The 23378-nt window shown below is 43.5% G+C and overlaps 1 protein-coding gene across 1 annotated transcript; it reads left to right on the top strand.

Annotated features, from left to right (window-relative positions):
- Positions 1-24: 24 nt before the first annotated feature.
- MRPS18A (mitochondrial ribosomal protein S18A) lies at positions 25-22892 on the top strand. Its single transcript, XM_026122931.2, has 6 exons — positions 25-172; positions 379-410; positions 4153-4257; positions 11396-11519; positions 12338-12404; positions 21872-22892. Exons 1-6 carry the CDS (start codon positions 73-75, stop codon positions 22014-22016), a joined length of 573 nt encoding a protein of 190 aa, XP_025978716.1. The 5' UTR covers positions 25-72; the 3' UTR covers positions 22017-22892.
- Positions 22893-23378: the final 486 nt, after the last annotated feature.

Below are 23378 nucleotides of genomic sequence, written 5' to 3'. Positions count from 1 at the left end.
GGTGCCGGGCGGGCGGGGTGGCCTTCCCGCCGGCGCTGCCCCGGAGGCGGAAGTGACGCTACCGCCGCCAAGATGGCGGCGCCCAGCTTGCTGCGCGGGGGGTTGAGGCGGTTGTTCGCCGGTCTCGTCGGAAACGGTTGGGCCTCGCCGCCGGCCCGCGCCCTCCGGGAGGGTGAGTCGGGCCGGGGAGGGGGGTCCTTGGGCGCGGGGCAGCCCCGGGGCTTTGGCGGCACCGCCACGGCCCCGGGGCTGCCCTGCACCATGCTGGGAGAGGTCGTTGGGGGAGGCAGTTGGGTTCAAAATGTGTTTTTTCTTCTCCTCCAAAAAAAGCTCGCTTTTCTCAGAGTGAATCTTATTTTCCATTTTTTTTTATTGCAGTCGTGGAAGTGACCGAAGGCAATACGACCACAGTAAGTCTGCCTTTCCCCAATAGTTATCTATGCTGTCGATTTTTATGCATTCAGAAAGATGTATGCCTCCAGTTTCGCTCCTAGAGTCCCTAAAGGGTGAGGACAAACAGGAAGAAGTCATAGGATGCGAAGGCAAAACAAATGTAAACGTATGTTACACCTGCAGATGCCTGGGTGGATGGTTAAGCCACGAAATGCATGGATCATCCCCCGCGCTGTTTTTGGTGATGGGATGAGATGAGCCAGAGCTCCCATCAGGATCACGTACGCATGCAAAACTTGTCATGTTGTCGCACAGTTGGTAAAATTAGTAGCCCTGACTTGAGGCATTCAGTAGCTGAAACACAGGTGGCAATTCTTCAGGTGTGTTCCCTTTCTATAGGGGTGAGACAATGCCAGATGCTGCTCCTTTAACTAGTGTGGGTAGATACAAAGGAAGCCTGCCTGCTAATTTTGTCATTTCACCTCTGTCTTGGGGTGGCAACAGCATGTGCTATTTCAGGATTGTTCTGTGCCCCCCACACACTTGCTTTTTTTTGACATGCGTCATACTTGCTAATCAAACTGAATTGCGTCTGTGCCTTCGTGACTGTAGGTAATCCAAGGCTTGCATTTTATAACGTATTCAGTAGCATATGCAGCATATTCAGTAGCATATTTCCCCTTCAGTGGAAGGGTATCAGCAAAGCAAGGCCTTAAATCCTAGAAGAAAACTGCTTCAGAAAATAAAACAATTTCTGAAGTAACTGCTAAAGAAGAGCATCTTCTTAGCTACATTTTAAGACAGGAAATAAAACAACCAAAGCAGTAGAATTAGAATTTTACTTCATTAACACTATCTGATCAGTAGCACTTTATCAAAAGACTTGTAGTTTTTGGAAGAAGCATAGAAGTTACTGGGGGAATAAGAGAATTGAATTATTCTGTTCTCATTACTATATTATGCTAATACTGAACTATCTATATTTTGGTTAGAAACAATACTGATATTTTGAAGTGTGTAAACACCAAGGGGGTGAGTGGAGAAAGAAGTATTTGAGACTATCATTTAATGCAGTGGTTTCTAGATAATCTGTAAGTAAATAATAAAGAGGGGATAGGGTTTCTGCTTGCTAATGAAACACAGACAAAACCTGATCATGCATGCCATTGAAAGTCTGAGTTTCCTTCTTGTCCATATTTAGATTAGTGAACATTGTCTTGTTTGAAACCTGAATGGAGCAGGTTACTTACGTTTTAGGTATATCATATAAAATAAAACCCTGAAACTAGCAAGATCTCTAGGTTATGAACAAAAGTAAGTTTAAGAAGTGACAGTAGATAGGATGGGAAGTCTTTTTTCCTCTCAAGTGCTTAAGTACTAATCTTCTTCCAGATACCTAGAGAGGAGCTTACAGCATAAAATTGTTTTAGCCAAACCTAGCAAAGTATACATTTTTTGCTAGAAGTGTCATCTTCTAAATACTAATAGGAGGAGGGGGGGAAGAGGGATGGGGATAGCGAATTGCTGTATTTTGCACTCAGTACATGTTTCAAAGGGGATATAAATTATTATCTCAAAGACCCAGTGCATTAATTTAGGCATGAACTAATAGAGGTATGCATTGCAGTAGCCGAACCCTTTAGAAAAATAATTCTCAACTTCTTGGTCTGTTGTGGAAACAGGAGAAATTTGGATATTTCTACTGTATAATATCCTAGCATCGATCTGATGCATCATCATGCATCAGTGGCCCTAGATGAGAAAATCTTCAACAAATGGTATGAACTAAGGGGCTGATATGTTTCTCAGCATATCTTCTGGTCACTCCACTTATCCTACCAACACTACATCAGACTTTTCTGAATCCTCATCATCCTGTGTGCTCTTGCTTTTATCAGTGTTGAAGGAAGCATTTGACATGAACCAGATGAATGAATCTCAGGAAAATCTGGGATTTCATCAGCATACTGAGAATGTAGAGCCCTTATTTTCCTGTAGTTTCCCTCTTAGTTCTCTAATGGAAGGATAAAAACCGAGTGACTTAAAATATGAGAGTCCTCAGCAGTTGGGAAATAATTACCAAAAACTGTACTCTGAAATTTGTTTCAGGAAAAGTTGATATTGACATATGCATTGAATCTTTATTCATTCCCAAAATGCAATTGCTCAAAGTACAATTTGAAGACAGACTGGCAAGGATCAAGACTGAGGGAACTGCATACACTGGTTTCCCAGAAAATAACTTCACCCATGAATAAAAATTAGATACTAGCCTATATTTTGTATTCATAGTTACTTTCTTCTTTTTTAAAAACTGGCTGTCTCACAGGAGGTGGGAGAGGAGAAGGTTTACTTAAAACTTCACAATATTCCTTTTTTGACATTGCTTCAACTACAAATAACCTTCCATCTTGCCATCACTAGACAAGAAAGACACAGATCCATGGTATAAAACAGTTTTGACAGCTCAGCTGGATGTCACTGTTCCATACACACTTAGGGAAAATGCTTCTCCCTTCCCAGGTTTTCAGGTGCAAAACGTGACAGTTCAGTCTAAATCAGTTAGACTTTTTTCTTACAAGTAACATGGCATTCCTCCACAGTGTGGGAGACTCCTGTCAGATATCCAGGATTTCTTTTAAGCACTTTGCTGCTCAAAATAAATCTATCAATCCAGATTTAGCTGGGTCTATGCTAGAATTTTAAAGATCTTTGCCTCCTGCAAAACCCCGGCATAGTGGAAGATCTTTGGCATAGTGTTTTCGCATTCCATTCTATACCTGTGTTTTCCTGCCTCTCAAGAGCTTTCTTGCACTACGTGAGGCTAACAATTGGTGTTCAAAATCTGTTTCTTAATCTTAACTTGACTGTTTGAAACTCCCCAAATATTCTGGAGAAAAGTTGGCTGAGTTTGATTGTCTTTTCTCTCTATTAAGCTGTAAGTTGCTTCTGCTCGTAAGTTCTCAAAAAAAAAAAAGACATGCACACACATATATAGACTTGATATTCTTGATGCTTCTACATTTAGAAAACAAATCTCTCAAGTTCTTCCCACACACCTTTCTACATTTCTTTGCGTGTTACTTCTAAGAAAACTGAGTGTTAGATGTCACCACTTTGTAGTGATATAGAAATGATTATAAAATAATCTCAAAGCAAAGGAATTTTTCAAAGAATTAAACTGGATAAAATATTGGTGTATTAAAATGAAATCCCTACAAGCATCTTCAAACAGGTCTTTTTTCAATTTGACTTTTGCTCAGATTTTTTCCCACTTGGTGATTTATAATCTAGAAAGCCTCTGTGTATTTTGGCCTACAGCATGCATCTGCTACTCAGTGACATTTTCATATTCTCAGCACACTTAAGGCTTTTGGCTAAAGAGTCACTACAATTTCAAGACATTGTGATCTGACTGACTACTGCAATAAATGGAATTCAGGCAAATGTCACAAGTACTTCACACTAATTGTGAACTAGATTAGATTTAAAGAAACGTATACAGAAACTTACCAAATGGGTCTTCTGTGCCCTTTGGATTTGCTTCTTTTACCCATAGTCCATGTATATCCAAAGTGATCTGAGTGAGCTGTACCTGAGTGAGCTGTATAATGCAGATACTGTCCCCTTAATATCTGTGCAATACTGATCAGTGTGTTGTGGACTTGATGAAAAGTGTTCCTCAAGACACAGATGCATGCAGAGGTCTAAACTGTGGAATCTTTGCTTGATCATTTTATCCTCTGAATTGTTTCTTAGATTGAAGGGAGAATTATAGAGGATGCTGAGGTGCCAACTCCTCCTAACCCCTCTGGCCAGTGTCCCATCTGTCGCTGGAACCTGAAGCATAAGTACAATTATGTGGTAAGTGTGATGACGGAGAGTTTCTCCATCCCCATAACTAGTTAAATACTACTGTCAGATCTTCATACGGTACAACCTGCCACTTTCTTGTTTTGCTGAGTGTAGTAAAGATAGTTAACCCCATCTCCATTTCTCTTGGATGTAGCAAGAGCTTCCTACATAGTAACTGTTCAGTTTGGTAGATGGAATTCAGGCTCCTTTGGTGCATCCTGGAAATTACAATTTTCTCTCCATAGTCTTTTCCAGAATTTTTCCTGGATTGATCTCTTTAGAGAGAGAGGAGGAGCAGCTCATCTCAAATAGGAGGCTTGCAATTATGTGCGTGCCCCTTATACCTGGCCATCTGCTCTTAGGACCGTATATCTCCAATGTGCCCAGCTGCCCTTCAGTTCTAGCAGTTTCCAGTTGGAAAACAACATTTAGTCAACTGATACAAGCCTCTTCTAACTCCAGAGAGGCCAAAAGACCTGACTAGGTCCATTGTATGTCTTGAAACACTGCAGCTTCTCATTGGGTCATTGTCTACTAAGGCAGTAACTGTTTAACATCCCTTTTAAAGCTTTTGATGGATATGAAGGAGACCATACATGTTTGCATCCCTTTCAGCAATATGTTTTCATCCCTCTCAGCAAAGAAAAAGTAGATTTGATTTGATTGAAGCATTTTGCAGAAATTACTAATGAGAAGTTTATTAACTAATAAGACGATTATTAACACTAAATGTGGAAGATGTCAGGGAAAATCCTTTAATGCATTGAAACAAAAGCACAGCAGTCAACAGCACTTTTTAATCAGGAGAGTGAGATAGAAGATGTAGAATGTAGCTTTACAAGAGGTCATTCAAACACAAAGTTTAAAAAAGGACTAAGTGCCCCCCTTGCAAGTTGAAAACACAGTTCTGGAAGTGGAAAGGAAGAAAACCAGACAGGAACATGCTGTTACTAAGATAAGGCAAAAAAAATGCAGAATAAGTTAATGCCAATGGGATTAGGGGGATACAGATACAAATACATCTGGAGGAAAAGAAATACTTGTGAGAAAGAAAGTCCATTAATGAGGGGCGAGGCAGACTAAAAGCCAGGTTGGCTGCAGAATGACTAAGCTGTTCACATGCAGTCCTAACACACACACAAAAGAGAAAAGTTATGTTTGAATAATTAGGTAGTAATGGCAATATTGCGAATGACTGCTGCGAAACAAGAGAAAAAACAAGTATAGAAGTAACTTAAGCATTAAATTAGGTACAGACCACCAGGCCTGGACTGCATGTAGTCCTCAGAACTTTAAGGAAATCAACTAACAAATATATTACTTCACTTGCAGAATTTTTTTTAAAGCCTGAAAAAATTTTAAGGAATTACCAAGTGCTTTGAAAATAGCAAGTGAAACATTGGACAGTTGAGAGAGGAAACAGAATGATTAGGATGATTAGCACTTGGTAAATTAAACATGGACAATTTCTTAGTACAATGGTATCGAATAGGAGTAAACACAAATCAGCTGCTGGATAGGATTACTTATGACTCATGAGTTATGAAGAACATGAGTATGAAACTAGTGCCAGACAAAATATTTAAAATTACTCCGGGCAGATGAAACAACAGATACGAGATCTAAATGAAATATCAGATCAGTGTCTTTCAAAGCCTGTGTTGCAGAAAAGTAGTTCTCTAGGATGTGAGTGTTGTCAATGGTTCAAGCTAAGGCTGGATACAATATTGAACAATGAAAAAGATAGTGGGGAAAAGTGTTTGGCGTTCCCTGGTCTGGTTTTCACAACAAACTGGGAAAGCTAAAAATATACTGAATTTGCACAGGATAATAAATCAGAATAAATGGCAAATACCATTAAGGTAAGGAGAGTACTGCAAAACCATATTCAAATTTGTTTTGTGCTGCCCATATTTGAATGCAGGGACTTCTTGCAAGAGATTCTTTCCTCTCATGATTGTTGAACTTGGCAGTGATCAAAACAGATTAGTCACTTACACTGGAAAATACTTTTCTAAGGTTAATTTAGTTTCATGTGACTTTCAAACGCAAGGAGTCAACAGCATCATTAGACTAGCTGGCTCTCCACAGATCTCCAGCAAGCATTCATGAGTTGTACGTTAACCCTCGAGAAACTATAAACTGATGCCCAGGGATGAAATGAGCAATGGGATTGGATTACATTTTGGAATTTGATACCAAGACTCGCATTCTACTGCTGTTTGTGGTACAGGACCCTGCTGCAGATAGGGATAACAGGGCTGTTGAGAATAAAATTGGTTTTAGGCAAATATGTTGTGTCGTAGGGCCCAAGTTCCAGGGTTAGAAGTAGGCTATTGGTCCCAACAGAGAATGTGAGCGTGAGCCTTACGTGTGTTTGTATAGTGAACTAAGATTATGTGTTTTCTTCCATAGCAAAGTTCAGTTTGGTTTTTAGATCCTGACTTCTACAGCTTGTTAGGGAAGCAAGAGAAGACTAAACACTAGGAGAGATCCTTCAGCCAGAATCTTGAGAATCATTGTTGAGTTGAAGTTGTTCCTAACAAATTCTGTTCTTGAGAGACAAGCTAGGAATGTGTCCTTCCTGGCCGTCATGTTGGTTTTGAGTGTATACTCATCTTGATTCTGTACATATTCTCTACTCTTGCTGCAGAGCAGAGGACAACCTGGACAAAAAGCTAAAGAGAACAGTGTGAACTGGTAAATCAAAACTGTAGGAGGTTCCTACCTCAACATTTAGAAGCATTCCTCCCTGGGGCTGATGGGAATTAGGAGAAACTTCATTTCTGGAGCAGCTTGCTTCCTCTACTTGAATAAGTCTCTTATGTGTGTGAATGTTTTGTACCAGTCATGCATTTTCAGGCTTTGAAATGTTGAAGTGAGTAAAATTCTCCTTTTTTCTGCAGAAAAGCCATCTCTGTTGTCTTTCTTTGCTGCAGCAGTGATGAGTAGCAGAATCTTGCTCAAATAGTAAAGTGCAGACATTTAACTCTGTCAGTAATTAAACAGTGACACAAGTTACTCACCAGTGGTTGTAACTGGCCTAAAAGTCTTTAAATTGAGAACAGCTATTTTTCTTAAGGATATATCCTCATTCATACAGCGTAATCTGTTTGATAAGAGATTTGAATAAATGGATCATGGGGGTTCCTTTGAGATTTATAATTTGATAATCTGAGATCAGGTAGTTGCATAGAAAGGAAAGTGTGAGCTTTTTTGCTTGGGATGCTTATAATTGGACAGAATAAAGCCCCATGAAAAGGGAAGTGTTGAATTAGCCCCTGAGGGAGCTGGGTAATATGACCTCATAGGACTTTCCTTTTGTCATGTGCAACCAGCACAGTCTAAAGTAGTGGCATAATGAGTTACTTTAGCTGTCAGAGAACTGGGGGACCAATGTCTCCCAAGTTATTAATCAACTGAACAGGCATTGTGAGCACTAGCAGGTCATGATTCCAGCCTGCCTCAGCTCTGGTGTGGAGGGCAGCAGTTGTCATTGCCAGTTCAGTCTTTAGTCTCTACTGAGGCTCAGAATAAAGAAGTCCATGGCACAAATTGCCATTGTTTATGGCTTGGGTATGTCTATCCACTGAAACAGAGACCTCAGTTGATTTTTCGTAGCCATCTAGTATCCATTGGAGATTAAAAAAGATGTTGGTCATTGTAAGGATGCAACTGGATTGGAACCTGCAATCCTGTTATGAAATGCCTGAAGACTGGTGTACAGCTCCCAGGAGTAAGGGAGGGTGAAAAAAAGCAGATTCTTATGTAACCTGAAATAATGACTGAAGACTTGTCTGATACAGCCCAGTACTAGTTTGGTTACACAGACAGAATGCTTCTTTCTTGGGGTAAATGATGGTTTTAATGAAAGGCGTGTAACCAGTCAAGGATCTTGGGTTTCAAAGTGACTGCAGATACTGTGTGTCTGAATTTCAGTTGCCATCCATTCACAAGAATGTGCTGCACATAGTGTTTTGTTTATCTAGTTTATCCAGCCCTTTTAGAGGTGAAGGCTAAACTTGTTTTTCCTTTTTCCCCCTTATCCACTTCAAACATCATTAGTCTGAGTAGGCAGTAAATATGTCATCTTTCTTTGGCAGTAAATAGGGGAAACCAAATTGCAAGTTCTGCCTATTAGCCCTAGATTATTTCAATCCAAGTTGTTTTCATCAAATGCTGCAGATTACAGGGGTGGGAATCTGAGTCCAGCCTCTTGGGAGCTGTCCAGTGATTAAAGCAAATCCGCGGTTACAGGCTTGGCTGTTCACTAGCACAAAATGTGAATTTCATGGAACATGACGGCACCATGTGAACTTGCCAGACTTTTTTTTTTTTCCTCAGACTGTTCTACATACTTGTTCGTTTCCCTCCACAGCTGCCCCACAAAATTGGCTGTACCTGTCTGCCTTCTCCCTGTGGTAAGATGCATCTGTGCGAATACTCTGGGAGAGGCACCTGGCATGTTAACTGTGGGGATCTTCAGAAATGGACAAACCTTCTGTCCAGTGTGCAGCATTTTAAGCCAAACAGCATGAGCGTTAATTTGGAGCTGCAGCAGCCAGGACGTAGATGACTCAGTTAAGAAATGACTGTCACACAAGAGAAGTTGGTCAGCTGGTGAGCTATTGGTCAGAGATGATAACAGAGAATGGATTTTCCTGATTCTTTTTTTTTTTCCAGAGGGAGAAAAAAAGAGAACATCTCCCTTTGTTTCCCACCTCCGCCCTTTGCGTGGAAACACTTGATAGCAGCCCCGTGACTCCATGAGGTGTGGTGGTAATATGAAAGCACTTGGACCACACGCACCCTAGGCGCTCCACAAGAGCCTGTGGCCTACTTGGGCTTTCATGGCTGCAAAGACTGGAACAGCCTCAAACTTGCCATCAGCTCCCTCTTTCCTCTTCCCCACAGAGGAATATGGCAGGCTAATAGAAAAGTCTAGAAAGTTTTTCTCCTTCTAGGCACTTGGAACTGAACAGCCCTTTCTCACTTTAAGTAAAGTGAGATGTTTGTGCTAAATGGCAAATTGAGCTGTTGATCTGGAGAATGGGATGGCTGAAGATGGAAAAACATGGGACTGAGTCTTGCTCTGGTTTCCTGGATCTAATCCAGCGCATTTCAGGAGCGGCCAAAAATCAGTGCCCTTGGACCCCTTGGCTGGCCTCGGTCCATTTTCCACCAACACAGTTGGCACTAACTGGTCCCCTGGTTACTGTTCTTATTAGCAAGGCCATGCGAGCACACTTCACTTCCCTTTTACCCATAGATGGCCTCTCAGGAGCTCACTGCTAGTCGCCCAGCTATGCTATTCTTGTTCTTTGGATACAACATCACTCTGTATGCTGGTTGATCAGGCATTTTGTATCAGCAAGAGGTTGCCTAATCTATTGTGTTTTCAAAGGAGCCAGATCCAAAAATCAGCCAGAACACCCTAATTTTAGACAAGCAGAGGTAGAAAGGAAGCCAGATAAGGGAAGAGGGAAATTGTATGTAATGATGATACTAGCAAAGGTGGGATTGGAAAAACCCCTCTAAATTCTGACTACAGCTCCTATATGACAGCATCTGTCAGAATCAGTCATTATCAGAAAGCTATGCTGAATTCCTGTGGCCCACTTCAGAGCTGAGCTTGTTTTCTGCTGTAGGGATGGTTGTATAAATCCTATATAGCTGGGTTTTCTGGATGTTCCTTTTATATCAACTTGTGATTGTTTGCCTTTACAAGGGCAGTAAATGAAGCTAGGTGTGCTCCTGGGACCTCCTTGTGAAAGAGAATAGATAGGGGATGGGAGCAGGTTTGCAAACAACAGGCGGAGTCTGGGTCACCCATTGTGAAAAGCCACAAGTACTCTTTGTTCTCACATGTTGCCCCAGACCAGGGGGGTCTTAAGAACTGACGTACCTGGCTTGAATTCTCTCGTGCTGTGGGGGTGCCTGCGGGCAGGTCCTTTCCAGCCTGTGAGCAGCTTCTGTGTGGTCCAGCTACACCAACTATGAAAACGTTTACAACAGGAGCAGAGAAATAAACTTTCAAACAGCAGCAAGTCTGTCAACAGATGGGGAAAAACAAGCACAGTGTCTCCAGAGGCCCTTTGGGCCAACTTATGCTGATGTCAGCATATTAAGGGGACCTGCTTACGTTGGCCTGAGGGGTGCATGAGCAGCAGTGCCGTGTGTGGAAATGGAGAGCACATATCTGAATGTCAGGCTGTTTTACTATGCAGTTAATGGTACCCTCTCCCACAGCTGTTCTGCTGCGTTTAAAAATGTGTTGTACTGGCCCTTTGATATTATCTGATCCTAGAGATCTCTTAAATTTTGTTTTTATTAAGAATGCACTATGCTTCTAGAGCTCTTAATCTGAAAGGTCAATAGCAGCGTAATTTAAATGATCCTTGAATCCCAGCCGAACCCTCAGCATGCGCTGAGCGCACCTTCCATCCAGCATGGCTTCAACAGCCCCACCTAATGCACACACAATCGAAGGACTCAAGACAACAATTTATTCTATTAGGTCTTTCCCATTACAGCATGGTTCTTTCCTTATGAAAAGCTTCCTCCTATGAGATCTTGGAGCATTTCTCTGCTCTCCACCCCTCCAGAGAGACATGAGGGAAGTTCCACCATGAGAAACTGGATAAAAGACTGAGGAACAGAACTAGATAGCAGGGAACAATCCTGCTTTGAGGGAACAAGGAGAGGGCCAGAGGTGATCTAACATATCTGTGACCTTTAGGATAGCAGCTGTGATGGCATTTTAAGTTACATAAACACTATCCATCTGTAGGTCTTGTGCAACTGTGCCTGAGTACCTAGGACACAGATTATCTTAGATAGAATCTTGGAGCAAGGGACAGTGAAGTAGCAGAGCTTGCAGCTGACATAATATGTTTACACTAATGAAGTCAGGGGAAGACTCAGACCATCTGAGTGACCTAACAGAGCTAAGCTGTCAGGCAGAGTGACGGCAAGCGAAAGCCACTTGTTGTCAAGCTGTAGCCAAAAGGCGTAGGAAGAGATTATTGTTTTGTTTTGCTTTGTTTTGAGTTCTGTACACAGCTTGAGGGTCAGCACAACACTTAAGAATCACAGCAGTTAAAGTAGCTGTAGCACTGATGGGTTTGCCCTTCTCTTGATCCCTCAGGACGTCTTGCTGTTGAGTCAGTTCATCCGTTCTGATGGAGGAATGCTGCCACGGAAGATCACCGGCCTCTGTCTGGAGGAGCACAAGAAGATTGCAGTCTGTGTGCAGATGGCTCACCGAGCAGGTACCTAGCCTCTTCCCCAGACAAACTCCATACAGGGTGTACCAATAGAGCCCTTTGAGAGGATCTCCCACATCATTAGTATAAGTGAGATTTCACTGTCCAGTCACTCAGCAAGCTTGTTACGCACCAAGTGCTGGGACAGGAAAGTGGACCAGGAACTACTACTCCTTTGTGTGTCTTGTCTTCTGCTTTAGAAGCAGACATTTATCCCTGTAGAGAAGCCTACTGTTGCAGAAACATGTGGGAAGTGGCTCAGTTTGAAATAACTAACGATTAAGTATCAGCTTCTGAAATGACTTGCTTTAGCACAAGCTTGACCTTCTACCCCATTAATAACATGTGCCTGTCTACCCCCTGCCATATGAAGATCTCTTTGCTTTATCCTGGGAGTGGGTCCCAGGCTGACTAGTCTGCGTATCATACTGATCTGGTACCTGAGTTGAATCCAAGTTAAATGGACTGAGAATTTTAGTAGTCATATTTTCATGCTGGATATGGAATCTAACTAGACACCAGTGCTCTATGTGCTCTTTAAAAGCCTCTTCAGTGAGCCCAAGTGGCTGTGTCTTTGGTTGCATATTACTTCTCAAACACAGTATATCTAGCAGAACCTCCTAGCTTCTCTCTGGCTGGGTTGCAGGTTCACCGCTGACTAAAGAAAGAATACCGCTTCTACTGCACTTGAGTTTCTGCTGTGCTGTCCCAGTGGGGGTCTGAGTTGCCTCGCTTATGAGGTGGAGGTGTCACGTAATTTCTTGATGATGCGGAAGCATGGAGGCACTGCAAAATCTTCTCATGCCTTTCTTTTTCTGTCTCAGGTTTGTTGCCAAACCACAGGCCTCTGCTTCCTGAAGGGCATATTCCCAAGAAACCCAAGCTCAACAGGTGAATAGTGTTGTCTTTCAACCTGTCTTTTTTGGGGATTAGTTTGGAAGAGGAAAAGCAGTTCCTTGTAACTGGGTAGAGCAAGCCTCAGGCAACAGGGCCGATAAAGAGTACACGTAGTACTTTGGAGAAGGACTGTCGTCTGCCACTATGTTCTCTTGTCAGTGTTTCAAGGGCAAACGACACCTCGTTCAAACCATCCATCGACAGAGAGCTAAAACTGCCGCACAGGTTATCTTATGCCCACTCTTTCTCAGCTGCACTGGTCTCATCACTAGTAGGACTGTCACAGAAGGATGCCCCAGTGATGGAATCTAATCCTCCCCCCACAGCAGGTAGCACAGAAGGGTGCCCAGGATGGGTACCAGCCCTGACCTGGGGGATGAGCAGCCACAAAGAGCCTGTCACAAGGCTGTTTCACTCTCTGCCCCATCCCTGTTTCCCCATCTCAACTGCACTTAGTAATTCGCCCTCAGCCTGCTCTTCCTGTGCAACAAGCTCTCTTCCCCCTCCGGGGGCTGAGTGGCCCCTGGCCTTTGGTGGGCGAACTGAAAGCCTCCTGTCGCCTCCTGCGCTTTGCTCAGTGTTAGGAGGTGCTAATCCCCTGTTTATGACCTCACACTCTGTTTCCATGGGGATGTCAGAGCAGTTTATGAACCTTGCATTAGCGAGCCGAGGGGTTACCAGAGGCCACGGGCCTGTTGCTGGGAGAGCTTAGGCTGCAGGGCTCGGGGCAGCCGGAGACTCCTGTGTTTCGGCTCTGTCTCTCTGCAGTTGAGATTTGAAAGAAGCTCTTGGATATGTCCCTGAGATGCTGGCAGGCTGCACACTGGGTATCAGTGAGGATCAAATTAGAAGACTCTGCATTTGATACAGCCCTGTGGCCGTCAGATATTTCAGCTGTGAAAACCTTCTAATTCCTGTATCTTAAAAGTCTTTGGGATTCTTTAGTCACTGTGTCTATCTAGCAGCTGCGGGGTGGAGCACAGTATCTAGTTAGCACTCACATAGCAACCCTGCATAGCAGGTTGGGACAGGAAATGGCAAATCCTGTATCTTGCTGGAATCACACCAGGACTCCAGATCTAATGCCCCAAGTTCTATAAATTGTTCCATGTGAGACCAAAGGATGGATACTTCCAGACACATTCTATGTGTACGTAGGTGTACTGTACCTCTAAAGTCAAGTTCAGAGATAAGTATCCAAGTCCTCCCTAGTGCACTGCTAGTCCCTCTCCACACCACCTTTGGTTTTTTTTTTTTTCCTCCCAGCAAGGGGACGTAACAACTGGGATGGGAACAGAGTTGAGAGAAAGAGCTGGATGGAGACAAGGAATGGGATCAAGAAATCAGACTGGGAGTTTTGGGGGGGATGGAACTTCTCGAGTGAGTCCTGGAGCCAAGAGGGAGTGCAGGGATACTTCAGGAATGCTCCCCTGCCCCTTTCTTGCTTCCTTCCTCCAGCCTGATGGGGCAAGCTGACCCTCACTGGTCTGAAGGGTATCCACATGTTGAAGACACTCGACCAGTACTTATTTGGGGAATGAAACCAGAACTGTCACCACAAATTTCTTGCATTAATGACTTGTCCATATTTACCTTCTCTTTGCTTCCATACCTGTTTCTAAAGCCTTCTGTAAGTCCATACTGATTTGGGAAGTACTCAGTCTGTGGTGCTGCCAAAGGCAACAGTGAACTGGCAGGGGAGGGCAGGGGCAGAACTGGGCTGGGACTTTGAGTGGAAGAAGCTGCCTTTTTCAGTGCTGTGAGAACTTGACCAGGTCATCCTGAAAGCTTCTCTGGTGTAATAGTAGAACTTCCAACCGAACTGAGCGTGTCCCTTCATTGCATTTTTTTCTACTGGGTTTGTAAGTGTGAGTACATAAAGGGATCAAAAGGCTCTGCAAGGAGCCTATCACAGCAAGGACTATATTGCACAGTTAAGTGATGTATTTTCAAAATCCCTGAGCTTCAGCTCTCCTTGGGATGACTGTATTGGCAGCTTTAGTCCTCTTTAGCTCTGCTTATATGAGAGATGATAGTGCCTTTTAGCACTGGTGCTGTAGCCCTGGGAACACTAATGGGGAGTCACTCAGGTGCCCTGTAATATGAGAGCACACTTTTTGGGCCACTGGTTAAAGCTCTTCCAAGGCAGGAACAGAGCAACTGTACATTTCTTAGCATCAGTTTTACCAGCCCTTGTGCTCTCCAGCTCTGCCTGCAGTCATGGCTTTTTCCTTGCTCCACCTTGGATTTACTGTGCATATGGTGGTGAAATACGCTCTCCTCTTCCCCTGCCTCCCCCCACCTCCAAAAAAACCCTGCTGTAGCATGTTGGAGCTACTGAGTTGCCACCAGATGCCTGAGGGATTTTTAACCTGGTCCATGAAAGAATCAGAAACCATGGCACAGCAGCTTGCCCATTACTCTGCAGTGATGCTTGCACTGGCAAAAGAAGCATCAACTGCTATGCTCTGTAGGAGTCTGACCCTTCTTGACCAAAAGAAAGTAGTCATGAAGCAACAGGCCAGAGAAGAGAAGTGGAAACAAATTGGTATCAGGGCTGCAAACTGAGATGGATAATTCTCACAGGTGCCTAGCAGCATCCAGTACACTGAAAATTTAGTCCATTCCCCATCACATACACTCCATTCCCGCTGTCTCTCCCCCTCACTCATCTGCCTTCATTCTCTTGTCATCAGGGCTTGCATTGCACATGGAAGAGAGCTTTGCATACAGAAGACACGTGGTTCCTGCTATACTGTCCTAAAATAGGAAGTCTGGTGCAAGATGAAGAGAATAGGCAGAGCCCTGTAAAGCAGTACAGTCTGTCTCAGACTGTGAAAATAAGAGCTGCGCCCTGCTAAAGGACAGCATGTCTCTTGAAGTCTTACCTGTACTTCTGTGTGCTCACCCCTTCTGTCCTGAAATTCCTCTAATTGCTCCCCTGTCCTGGGAGATAAGCAGTCTGTTGTCTAACCCTTTGCTCTGAAATGGAGGGACTTTTGAGAAGTTACTGTCTACTCTGGATGTTACCTCATGTATTTCTGTGAGAGTTCCCATCATCTGGGGACAGAAAATCTTGCATGGAACTGGAGAACGTTTTGCTGGTAGTAGGGCTCTTGATATTAGACTACACCTTTAGCTGCTAGAATGACAGAGCCAAGATGGGAGCCTAAAATAATCTTAGAGGCAGACTTCACTCCCAGCACCTGAGGGTGAAGGAGATTCATTGTGGGGAGTGTAACTTAAAGCAGGAGTCAGAGCTCAGCACCTCAGTAGTACAATGTAGACCTGAGTTCTACATACAGGTTCTGGATGTAGACATTGTGGATTCAGAGTGTCCACCCCTGGCTGGCAGAAGTCTGTCAGATTGCTTCATTTGGAGAGCAGTTCCTTTTGTGTATCTCCATTCTTGCAAAGTTCTAGTTGATGCTTGCTCTGGCCAAGGTTCTTGCAGGGTTGCAGCAATATTGCTCAGAGCAGCTTCATCTGTTGCTGAAGGAGGAATGCTTTGGGAGCATCAGAGAAGCTGCTCCTCATTTTTTCCTTGGTTTCACTTGTGGCTATCTTGGCCAGGACATTTGGCCCATGTCATGTTCACCCTGTCTGAAGCAAACCTGCTTCCCATACAAGGTGTCTGGCATGCAGTGGTTATCACCTAGCTGAGATTAAAAAGTAACATGCCACCACCTGGAACTATCAGCAAACTGTCTTGTTTTAACAAGCATCAGGGGTACTGCCCTGCAGTTGATCTAGTGATATGAAGGGTGGCTATATCACCCAGAAACCCTTTGCCTGCTCTGCCCTCCGGAAAATGGTTTTATGGTGATTACTCAATGTTATTTTCCAAAAAGTGGAATTCCTGCTCTACTTTCTGAAGTGTTTGTATTGTCTCCATTGTATGAACTTTGGACGCTTTCTCCTATACACTCAGATTTCCCTGCAGAGAGGTAAGAATTTCCCTGCTTTGCATTGGTAAATGGTGGCCTGCAGATCCTGACATGTTCTTGGTCATGCAGCTTTCCAGCTGTTATGGAAATTAGGCTTGTCGGCCTCCATAACAGGGCTCGACCCTAGGTTCCTGCAGAAAAGTTCAGAGTCAAATCAAAACAAATCAGATTATTTTAATCACGCGCCTGCCGTAATTACAGCTCGAGCTGGGTGCCTCCAAAGAGGCACCCCAACGTAAACAAATCCTGGGTAATTATAGTCTTTTCAACTTACATTTCCCACCCCTCACGCGATAGTTAGACCAATAATAATTTTTTGGTCTGGGGTCTCCTGCTCCTCATTGGGTCTCATCGTCATTCTGAGGCAAGCTGTTTTTCTCCTCATTTTTGTTTTTTGCGGTCTCTGATGACGGTTGTACCTCTGTTTTTGTTGGGTCTAGCGGTTGTCTCCCAAGGTCTTATTTTCCCAATTGTTTTGACGTCTTCCCTCTCGGAGTCAGTGACACAGGTGCGCAGACTGCGTGTGGCTTCCTTATTTTCCCAGCCTGAATGAGCTCTGAGGCACTTTTTTTTTAATTAAACTAAGTAAAGATTTGTTACTTTTCCCACGCTCAGCCTAAGGCTTCAGCAAATCTAGCCACTCATGCTAAGCAAGTTTTATATAAGTTGTGCTAAGCAGCTATTTCTAGACAGTTTCAATTCACTATTCTTTAACACAGCACAGTATGTGATCATCTATCCAGGATGTAATGTAGCATAGAAAAGGAGTTTGAGAACTGCAGAAGAAGGTACAATATGAAAGTGAAACATCAGTTGAGCCAAGCTCTGGTCATGGGGGAGGTAGGAGATGTGTGAAAATAGCTTGTGGTCAGAAATAAACTGGGGAGCACTCCACAGCTCCCTGGTCTGGTCTCCCCACTGCCCAGGTGACATCTACCACAGTATTTCTCATTTCTTGAGCTTTAGTTCTTTGCCTTTTTGCTTTATGCCTGATTTGTTTTTGACAGTGATAGCTTGTGAATGCCATCTGTTAACTGCTTTACTGGCTACGGGCTCTTTTGCAGAAATATGGCCATCAGAGTACCCACATACTCCGCAAGCTATTTTGTCTGCCTTCCTCCCCCCTCTCTTCCATAACATCTGTCTGCAGAACTTGGACATGGAAAACCATTCAGGTTTGTTCCCTGTCAGTGCAGAATTGCTCCCTACAGTTCATTTCCTTGTGTTTGGCCTAGGCTAGGTCTTCCCTGTTTCTGAGGGACAATTCCACAAGCAAATTTGTCATGCAGCCAAGAATTGTTCCCTCATCCTCAGCCTGACTTTTCCCTTTCATAACTTCCTGGCATTATTTCTTTGTTTTGCCTCTGTTTGTGCTCCTGCCTGGCATGTTCCAGTTAAGTGCTGCAGCAACAAAATATTCTCACTAGCCTGTAAGGCTGGGGAAGTTCTCAGGGATTTCACCAGCACCATGCAGAGTGACAGACTGTTCTCAGATTCCAGAGTCATGTATGTGCAGACTACCACACACCAGAACCATTTGGGAAGCTGTCAAGCACAGCTGCAGATCAAACTTCTCTCCTTGCTTTCAGGACTGGAAACCTGAATAGCTCAACAGTTTTCTTTCCAGCATGGAGGTTGTTGGATGGATAGCATGGACTAATTCTCAGTCTGGAACAGCCACTGAGTTCAGGCCAGCATCTGGAGGCTCTTTTAATGTGAATATAGCACTTGTTCTGTTTTGGTAGGCCCAAAATACTGGTTAAATCAAAAGGACTGAGGGATGTCACAGGCTCCCTGAGCCTGGGCTCTGTCAGTCAGAGGTGCTGTAGATTATGGAGTACATGATTTTGAGTGCTCAGCTGCTACTTGATTTTCAGCTTCTTCCTGGCAGAACAGAAATTGGCAGAGGTAATATCCAAGTTATTCCCTCCTCCATCTCCTGAACTGAAGAAGTCGCCATGTGTTAGGGAGGAGACAGGTTCCATATGAACTCTTCATGAATTATAAAGTTCTCGGGCTCTGTGGACACCTTTAGTCCCATGGAGCAGAATCTGGTTTCACTGCTATCACTGTTTCACTCCAGCAGCATGTGGTTTCTCTCATCTGCATGAAAACTGTGCTGTGCATAGCATGTGAATTCAAAAGCAAAGAACCCAAGAGGCAGCAGGTAAGCAAAGCCCAGAGGCGTCCTGGGAAGGGATGTGGCAGGGAGGAGACAGTCTTGCCAACACTTTGATCGAGTGCTTCCTGCAGTCTGTGGCCGTCTGCCTTTTGCTCTTAATCCAAATGAGCCAGATTGAAAAAGTTCAGCGAGGGTTCAGAAGTTCAGTCTCAAACTGCACCAGGATGGCCTCTGCCTGGGCTGCATGCAGGATGCAACTGCCCCATGTGTGAGTCCTTTCCCTTACCCCAGTATGTTGAAGCCCTGTGCCTCTTCCTGTGTGTTAAGCAGCAGTCTCTAGCTGCTGGGAAGCAGTGAGAAGTGCTTTGGAGCCCACCTTCTGCTTTCTGGATAAATCCCTGGAATCTGACCTGTAACTACCACAGAGATTTTAGGTGATTATAATGACCGCAGGTGACCAACTGCAGCTGTTTCCATGCCTTTCATGTCTTGCCATTTCCCATCAGGACTGGAAGTAGCTTTGCTCATTATCTCTTCGCACCATCACACACACTGGTGATGGAGACTACAGCACTGTCTGCATATGCCTTAACCAGACTTCTCAACTGTGCAGCTGGAGTCTAGGGATCCTACTGTACTCGAGGGGACAAGCAGGACCCCGAGGTGAGTTGCTGCTCCCCAAGATTAGCAGTTCTGACCCTCTTTGTCCAGAAGGAGGGCTTTGTGCACTGAGATAACAGGTTACAAGACTGCAGACTGGGTGCATTTGGGATTGCTGTGGAGGCTCTGTCCTGACAGCCCTCAGCTGGTTGAGAAAATTCAGACCATCTGCCAGTGTGTATTTGTAGGCCCTTGTAAAAACTCCGCAAGACAAACTAGGTGGCTGGATACAATGCATAGTTGGGTGACTTGGCTAGAAAAGGGTGTAACAAATTTGCAAAACACAACCTTACATGGATAGCAGAGTTTTCAGAAAAGTCTTGCGTTAGGCAACATGTTTTGAAGCTTTTGTATGTGAGTTTTGTGAATTGATTTTACTCTCAGGAAGAAAAAAAATGTTCTGTGGAACAATAGGAACTGGGGTTAGTCAAAAAGGAAAAGGAACTTTGTAGACTGACTGCTCCCAAGCATCAGGCTTTTGCCATTGCTGAATCAAGGTTAAAAAAAAAAAAAAAAAAAAAAAAAAGAAAGAAAAGAAAAGCCGCAAACAAACAAAATGGGACAAGTTTGAGGTTGGGACAAAGCAAGTATTAAAAGCGCTAAAAGCAAATGTGCTTCAGGAAGGGAAAGCATCCAAATGTCTGTTTCAGCTAACAATGAAAAGCCCCAGCCTGCAGTCCCCAAAGGAAGCCAAAAGCCTGGACCAGAGGGCTGGATTAGACCTGCTCAAAAGAGAAATAACAAAAGCTTTAAAATCAGGCCATTACTAAATCCTCCTTCCTAGGCAGAATTCGGGTGTGCACTTCCAGCCCCCACACAGAAACAGAGGGGTTTCTTAAAAAGCCACTGTCTGTCTAAACCTGCACACAGCATTGATGTGTATCTCACATTCACACATTCACTTCTCTCCCAGTGAGATCATTTATCATCATGGGAGCACTTTCCCGTAAGCGTTTGGTCACATGACCAGAACTGCACTTGGCACACTGATGCATTAAAACAATTTTGGATTTTTGTCCTCCTTCGCTGTAACTTCAGTCTTGCGATTTCCAAACTTGCACTATAGACCTCCACCTACTGCAAGGGAAATGTAAAAAGAAGGGCCTATGCCCATGTGCCTTCACATACCCCTAAATATCTCCCAAGGGAAGCTGCCTTACTTTGGTTCTTTGCCAGATTCCAAACTAGGGAACTGCTTTTGGTATCTCTGAACTCCCCTTGCATCCGAAATTAGAGACTGGAGTCTCTCTTACTTACTTCCTAATGTTGTTGTGTAAGGGATTCCACTAACGCACTATCATAACATTAAAGGTCAAAAGGGACTAATTTAATGCATGCATATGATGGATCTTGTTCCATGCTCTCTCCCATCTCTCTCCTGCTGTTGCTTCTAGGTGTCATGACTATCTTAAACTCTTCAAAACAAAAGCTACAATCTGTTTGTGTGCAGAATTTAAGTGGCTTAATTTCAGTGGCAGGAACCTCCAAGTGTGGTTTATTTTTCAATTCGTATTGTTCAAGACTGCTGAGGAAGAAAAGTGCTAGGAAAATGTGCTACTGTTGTGTAGAATGTAGCTGCCTGGCATCGCAAGCTTTCTTTGCAGATCTTAAGCATGTGCCAAGTGCCTTTGAACAATGCATTACATGGTCTCTGTCCAAAGTTCTTAATATCTCAAATTTGCATGATGCAAATAAAAGGTAACAAAGCTCTGTGGGGAGAGGATGACAGATTGAGGTTACATTAAGACTATGGGATTACTCAACAGAGGCATGCAAACATTGCTGGACAAAGTTTATCAGTCTGTTCCAAATTCTAATTTGTTGAAGTATTGTTTGTGCAGATTACGCGAGGGTTTTACTTTGGATCTTTATTCTCTGAAAAGACTCCTCTTTCTCTAAGGACCTCTATTCTCTCTGTACTGGTAGCAAAAGATTTAAAGCCTAACAAAACTCCAGGCCACCCAGCCAGAAGGTAAGATTTCCAGTAACTGATTCTGGATCTGAGATCCCCCGCCTGTTTGCAAAGCCAAGCCTAAAACTTCAGATTGTAAAAAACAAAGGCTGTTTGCCAGACATTGCTCTTCAGGGGGATTTGCAGTTGTGATCATTCCATTCTAGTACCTCTTAAATTTGCAGGTTGTGCCTTCTTGTACCAGCAAGCTGGAATAGTGTTGTACAGAAATAATAAAGCAAATTTGGGCATATGAAAATACATGACTAGACCAGAAACCCATCTCATGCAGAAGAAAAATCTGCTTATCCACTGGAAGTAAATGAATCCCTTTATAGAGTTTATTTTATATTGAGCCTAGCCTTTGTAACTGGCTTACTTTATTCAGGCCAGCTGTTGAAATGACACCTCCCAAGAATACAGATGTTGGATGGAATCAGACTTGGAGTTAGATGCAATGAAGGGATTCAGCACTCCAGTTTAGTTACAGATGGACAACTTGCCAGCAGCCCGGAGCCTGCCCCTGATTTGTTTCGTGATACTGGAACTCATGGCGGTTGCCAGTGGGTTCAATAAAGAGGTGCAGCTTAGAAGTTCCAGAACGAAAAAGATTCTTTTCCGTGGTCCCTTCTGAACTGAGAGCTTTGTCCATGGTCGTTGCCTCCTTTTAGAAAGACGCAATGTGGGGAGGCAAAGGCTACAGTGGCTATTCTGGTTAAGTCAAAACCTTTTCTCAATGATTAGGCTCAAACTGAAATGTGTCTGTGTTCTGTTTTGATAGGTATCTGACCCGCTGGTCCGTCAAATCTGCAAAGCCCATCTGGAAGAGGGGCCCTAAATGGTGCAAAATTCCCATGCCAGTTGGACACCCTATACTAAAGGATAATGTCAAATATACACACAAGCCTATCTATTTAAACCACTAGGGCCCAATGGAACTGGCACAGACGGTGAACACAGCTGTTCTACACTGCTCTTTTTGCAAGTTTGTCAGTACCCACAGTTTTCTTATTCCAAAACTCTCCTTAGTATCCTGTATTATCCCCAGTGAATGAGCAGTGGTTTGCTCATCTCGGAGAAAACGAGAATCAGCAAAGCAAAATTTAACATGCAGAAGCATTTGGAGGCAGCAGGGGACAAAGACTTTTACCTCAAAACCAGAAAGAATCTGATGATTTGTGTTTCATTGTGGTCCAGTAGTGGGTTTGGAAAAGGTTGTTTCGCTCTTTTTCTCGCAGTGAATGGTGAATCTCCGTTTGTGTGTGTGCTTCAACTCAGATTTGCCTTGTTGGGGCTTTTGTGCTTGTGACACTGGGAGGAGAAAAAGCCTCATGCAGCTCAATGCTTCCTTGGCAGTGATGCAAATTATGTTAATGACTACTGAAGTGAAATATTTTTATAATCTGTACTATCCATAATTTGAAGCAAAACACCTGTGGTACTGGCTGGCAGGCATTTGGCAGCATGTGTGCGTCTTACGTGCCCTCTCAAGGATTTGTGGCTTGTGCTTCACTCCTGGATCTAACAAATACAGAATGTTGACATCTTTAACAACTCAGCCTGTTTTTACTCCTTGCAAATACATTTGCCACAAGTCTTCTGTATCAGTGATACAGCTGCTTCCCAGTACAGTTTGGGGGCTGGCATATGTGCATCATTTTCTGTCATATAACTAAAGGCTAACATCATTTCTCTCTCTGTACAATACACCCAGGCATCTTCCACCTACCGACCGCTTCTACTTGAGAAGCGCTAGATATGGACCTGGCATGAAAGTCTCATTAAATTTATCGGGGACATTACTGCTTTGGCTCCATTTCCTTGATATGTATCTGGGGATTAGAAATCACAGCTTTTTTTAATGTACTGCTATTCCACTGAGCCTTGTATTGCTTTCATCAGAATCATCTGTTAATACGTATCGGCATGGACAGGAACAAAGGATGAGGATAAGCTCATGTTACTCAGGAAATCAAATCAGATTATAGGGATTCTTTTTAGTCATACTTTGTGAAGTGGAAGTCCTAGATTCAGCCCCTCGAGCTGGCCAAGATCTTTTGGCCTTCACTTCATTAATTATACTGAGATAAAATCTCTGGCTGACCCTCTCTATTTTATGAAGCTTTGAAACCTACAGTCCTTCAGAATGGAAAAGATCTTTCTTTCTTCTCCTGCGCACAGAACTTCTTTATGTCTTCTAGTCCCAGTAGTTCTGCTCAGTGATTTTTACTAATAGAAAAGTCCTTGGGTAATGATTGCCTTGAGACAAATCTGAGCAGGTTTTGCAA

Source organism: Dromaius novaehollandiae, chromosome 3 (genome assembly GCF_036370855.1).
Source record: "Dromaius novaehollandiae isolate bDroNov1 chromosome 3, bDroNov1.hap1, whole genome shotgun sequence".
NCBI classification, from domain to species: Eukaryota; Metazoa; Chordata; class Aves; order Casuariiformes; family Dromaiidae; genus Dromaius; species Dromaius novaehollandiae.
Note: the sequence above shows the minus strand (reverse complement) of the source record. Positions and strands in the feature narration are given on the sequence as shown.

Coding starts and splice junctions, on each gene's coding strand:
- MRPS18A (XM_026122931.2), top strand. CDS start 73: ATGGCGGCGCCCAGCTTGCTGCGCGGGGGGTTGAGGCGGTTGTTCGCC. Junction 411..4,152: donor CCGAAGGCAATACGACCACA/GTAAGTCTGCCT, acceptor ATTGTTTCTTAG/ATTGAAGGGAGAATTATAGA. Junction 12,405..21,871: donor AAGAAACCCAAGCTCAACAG/GTGAATAGTGTT, acceptor CTGTTTTGATAG/GTATCTGACCCGCTGGTCCG.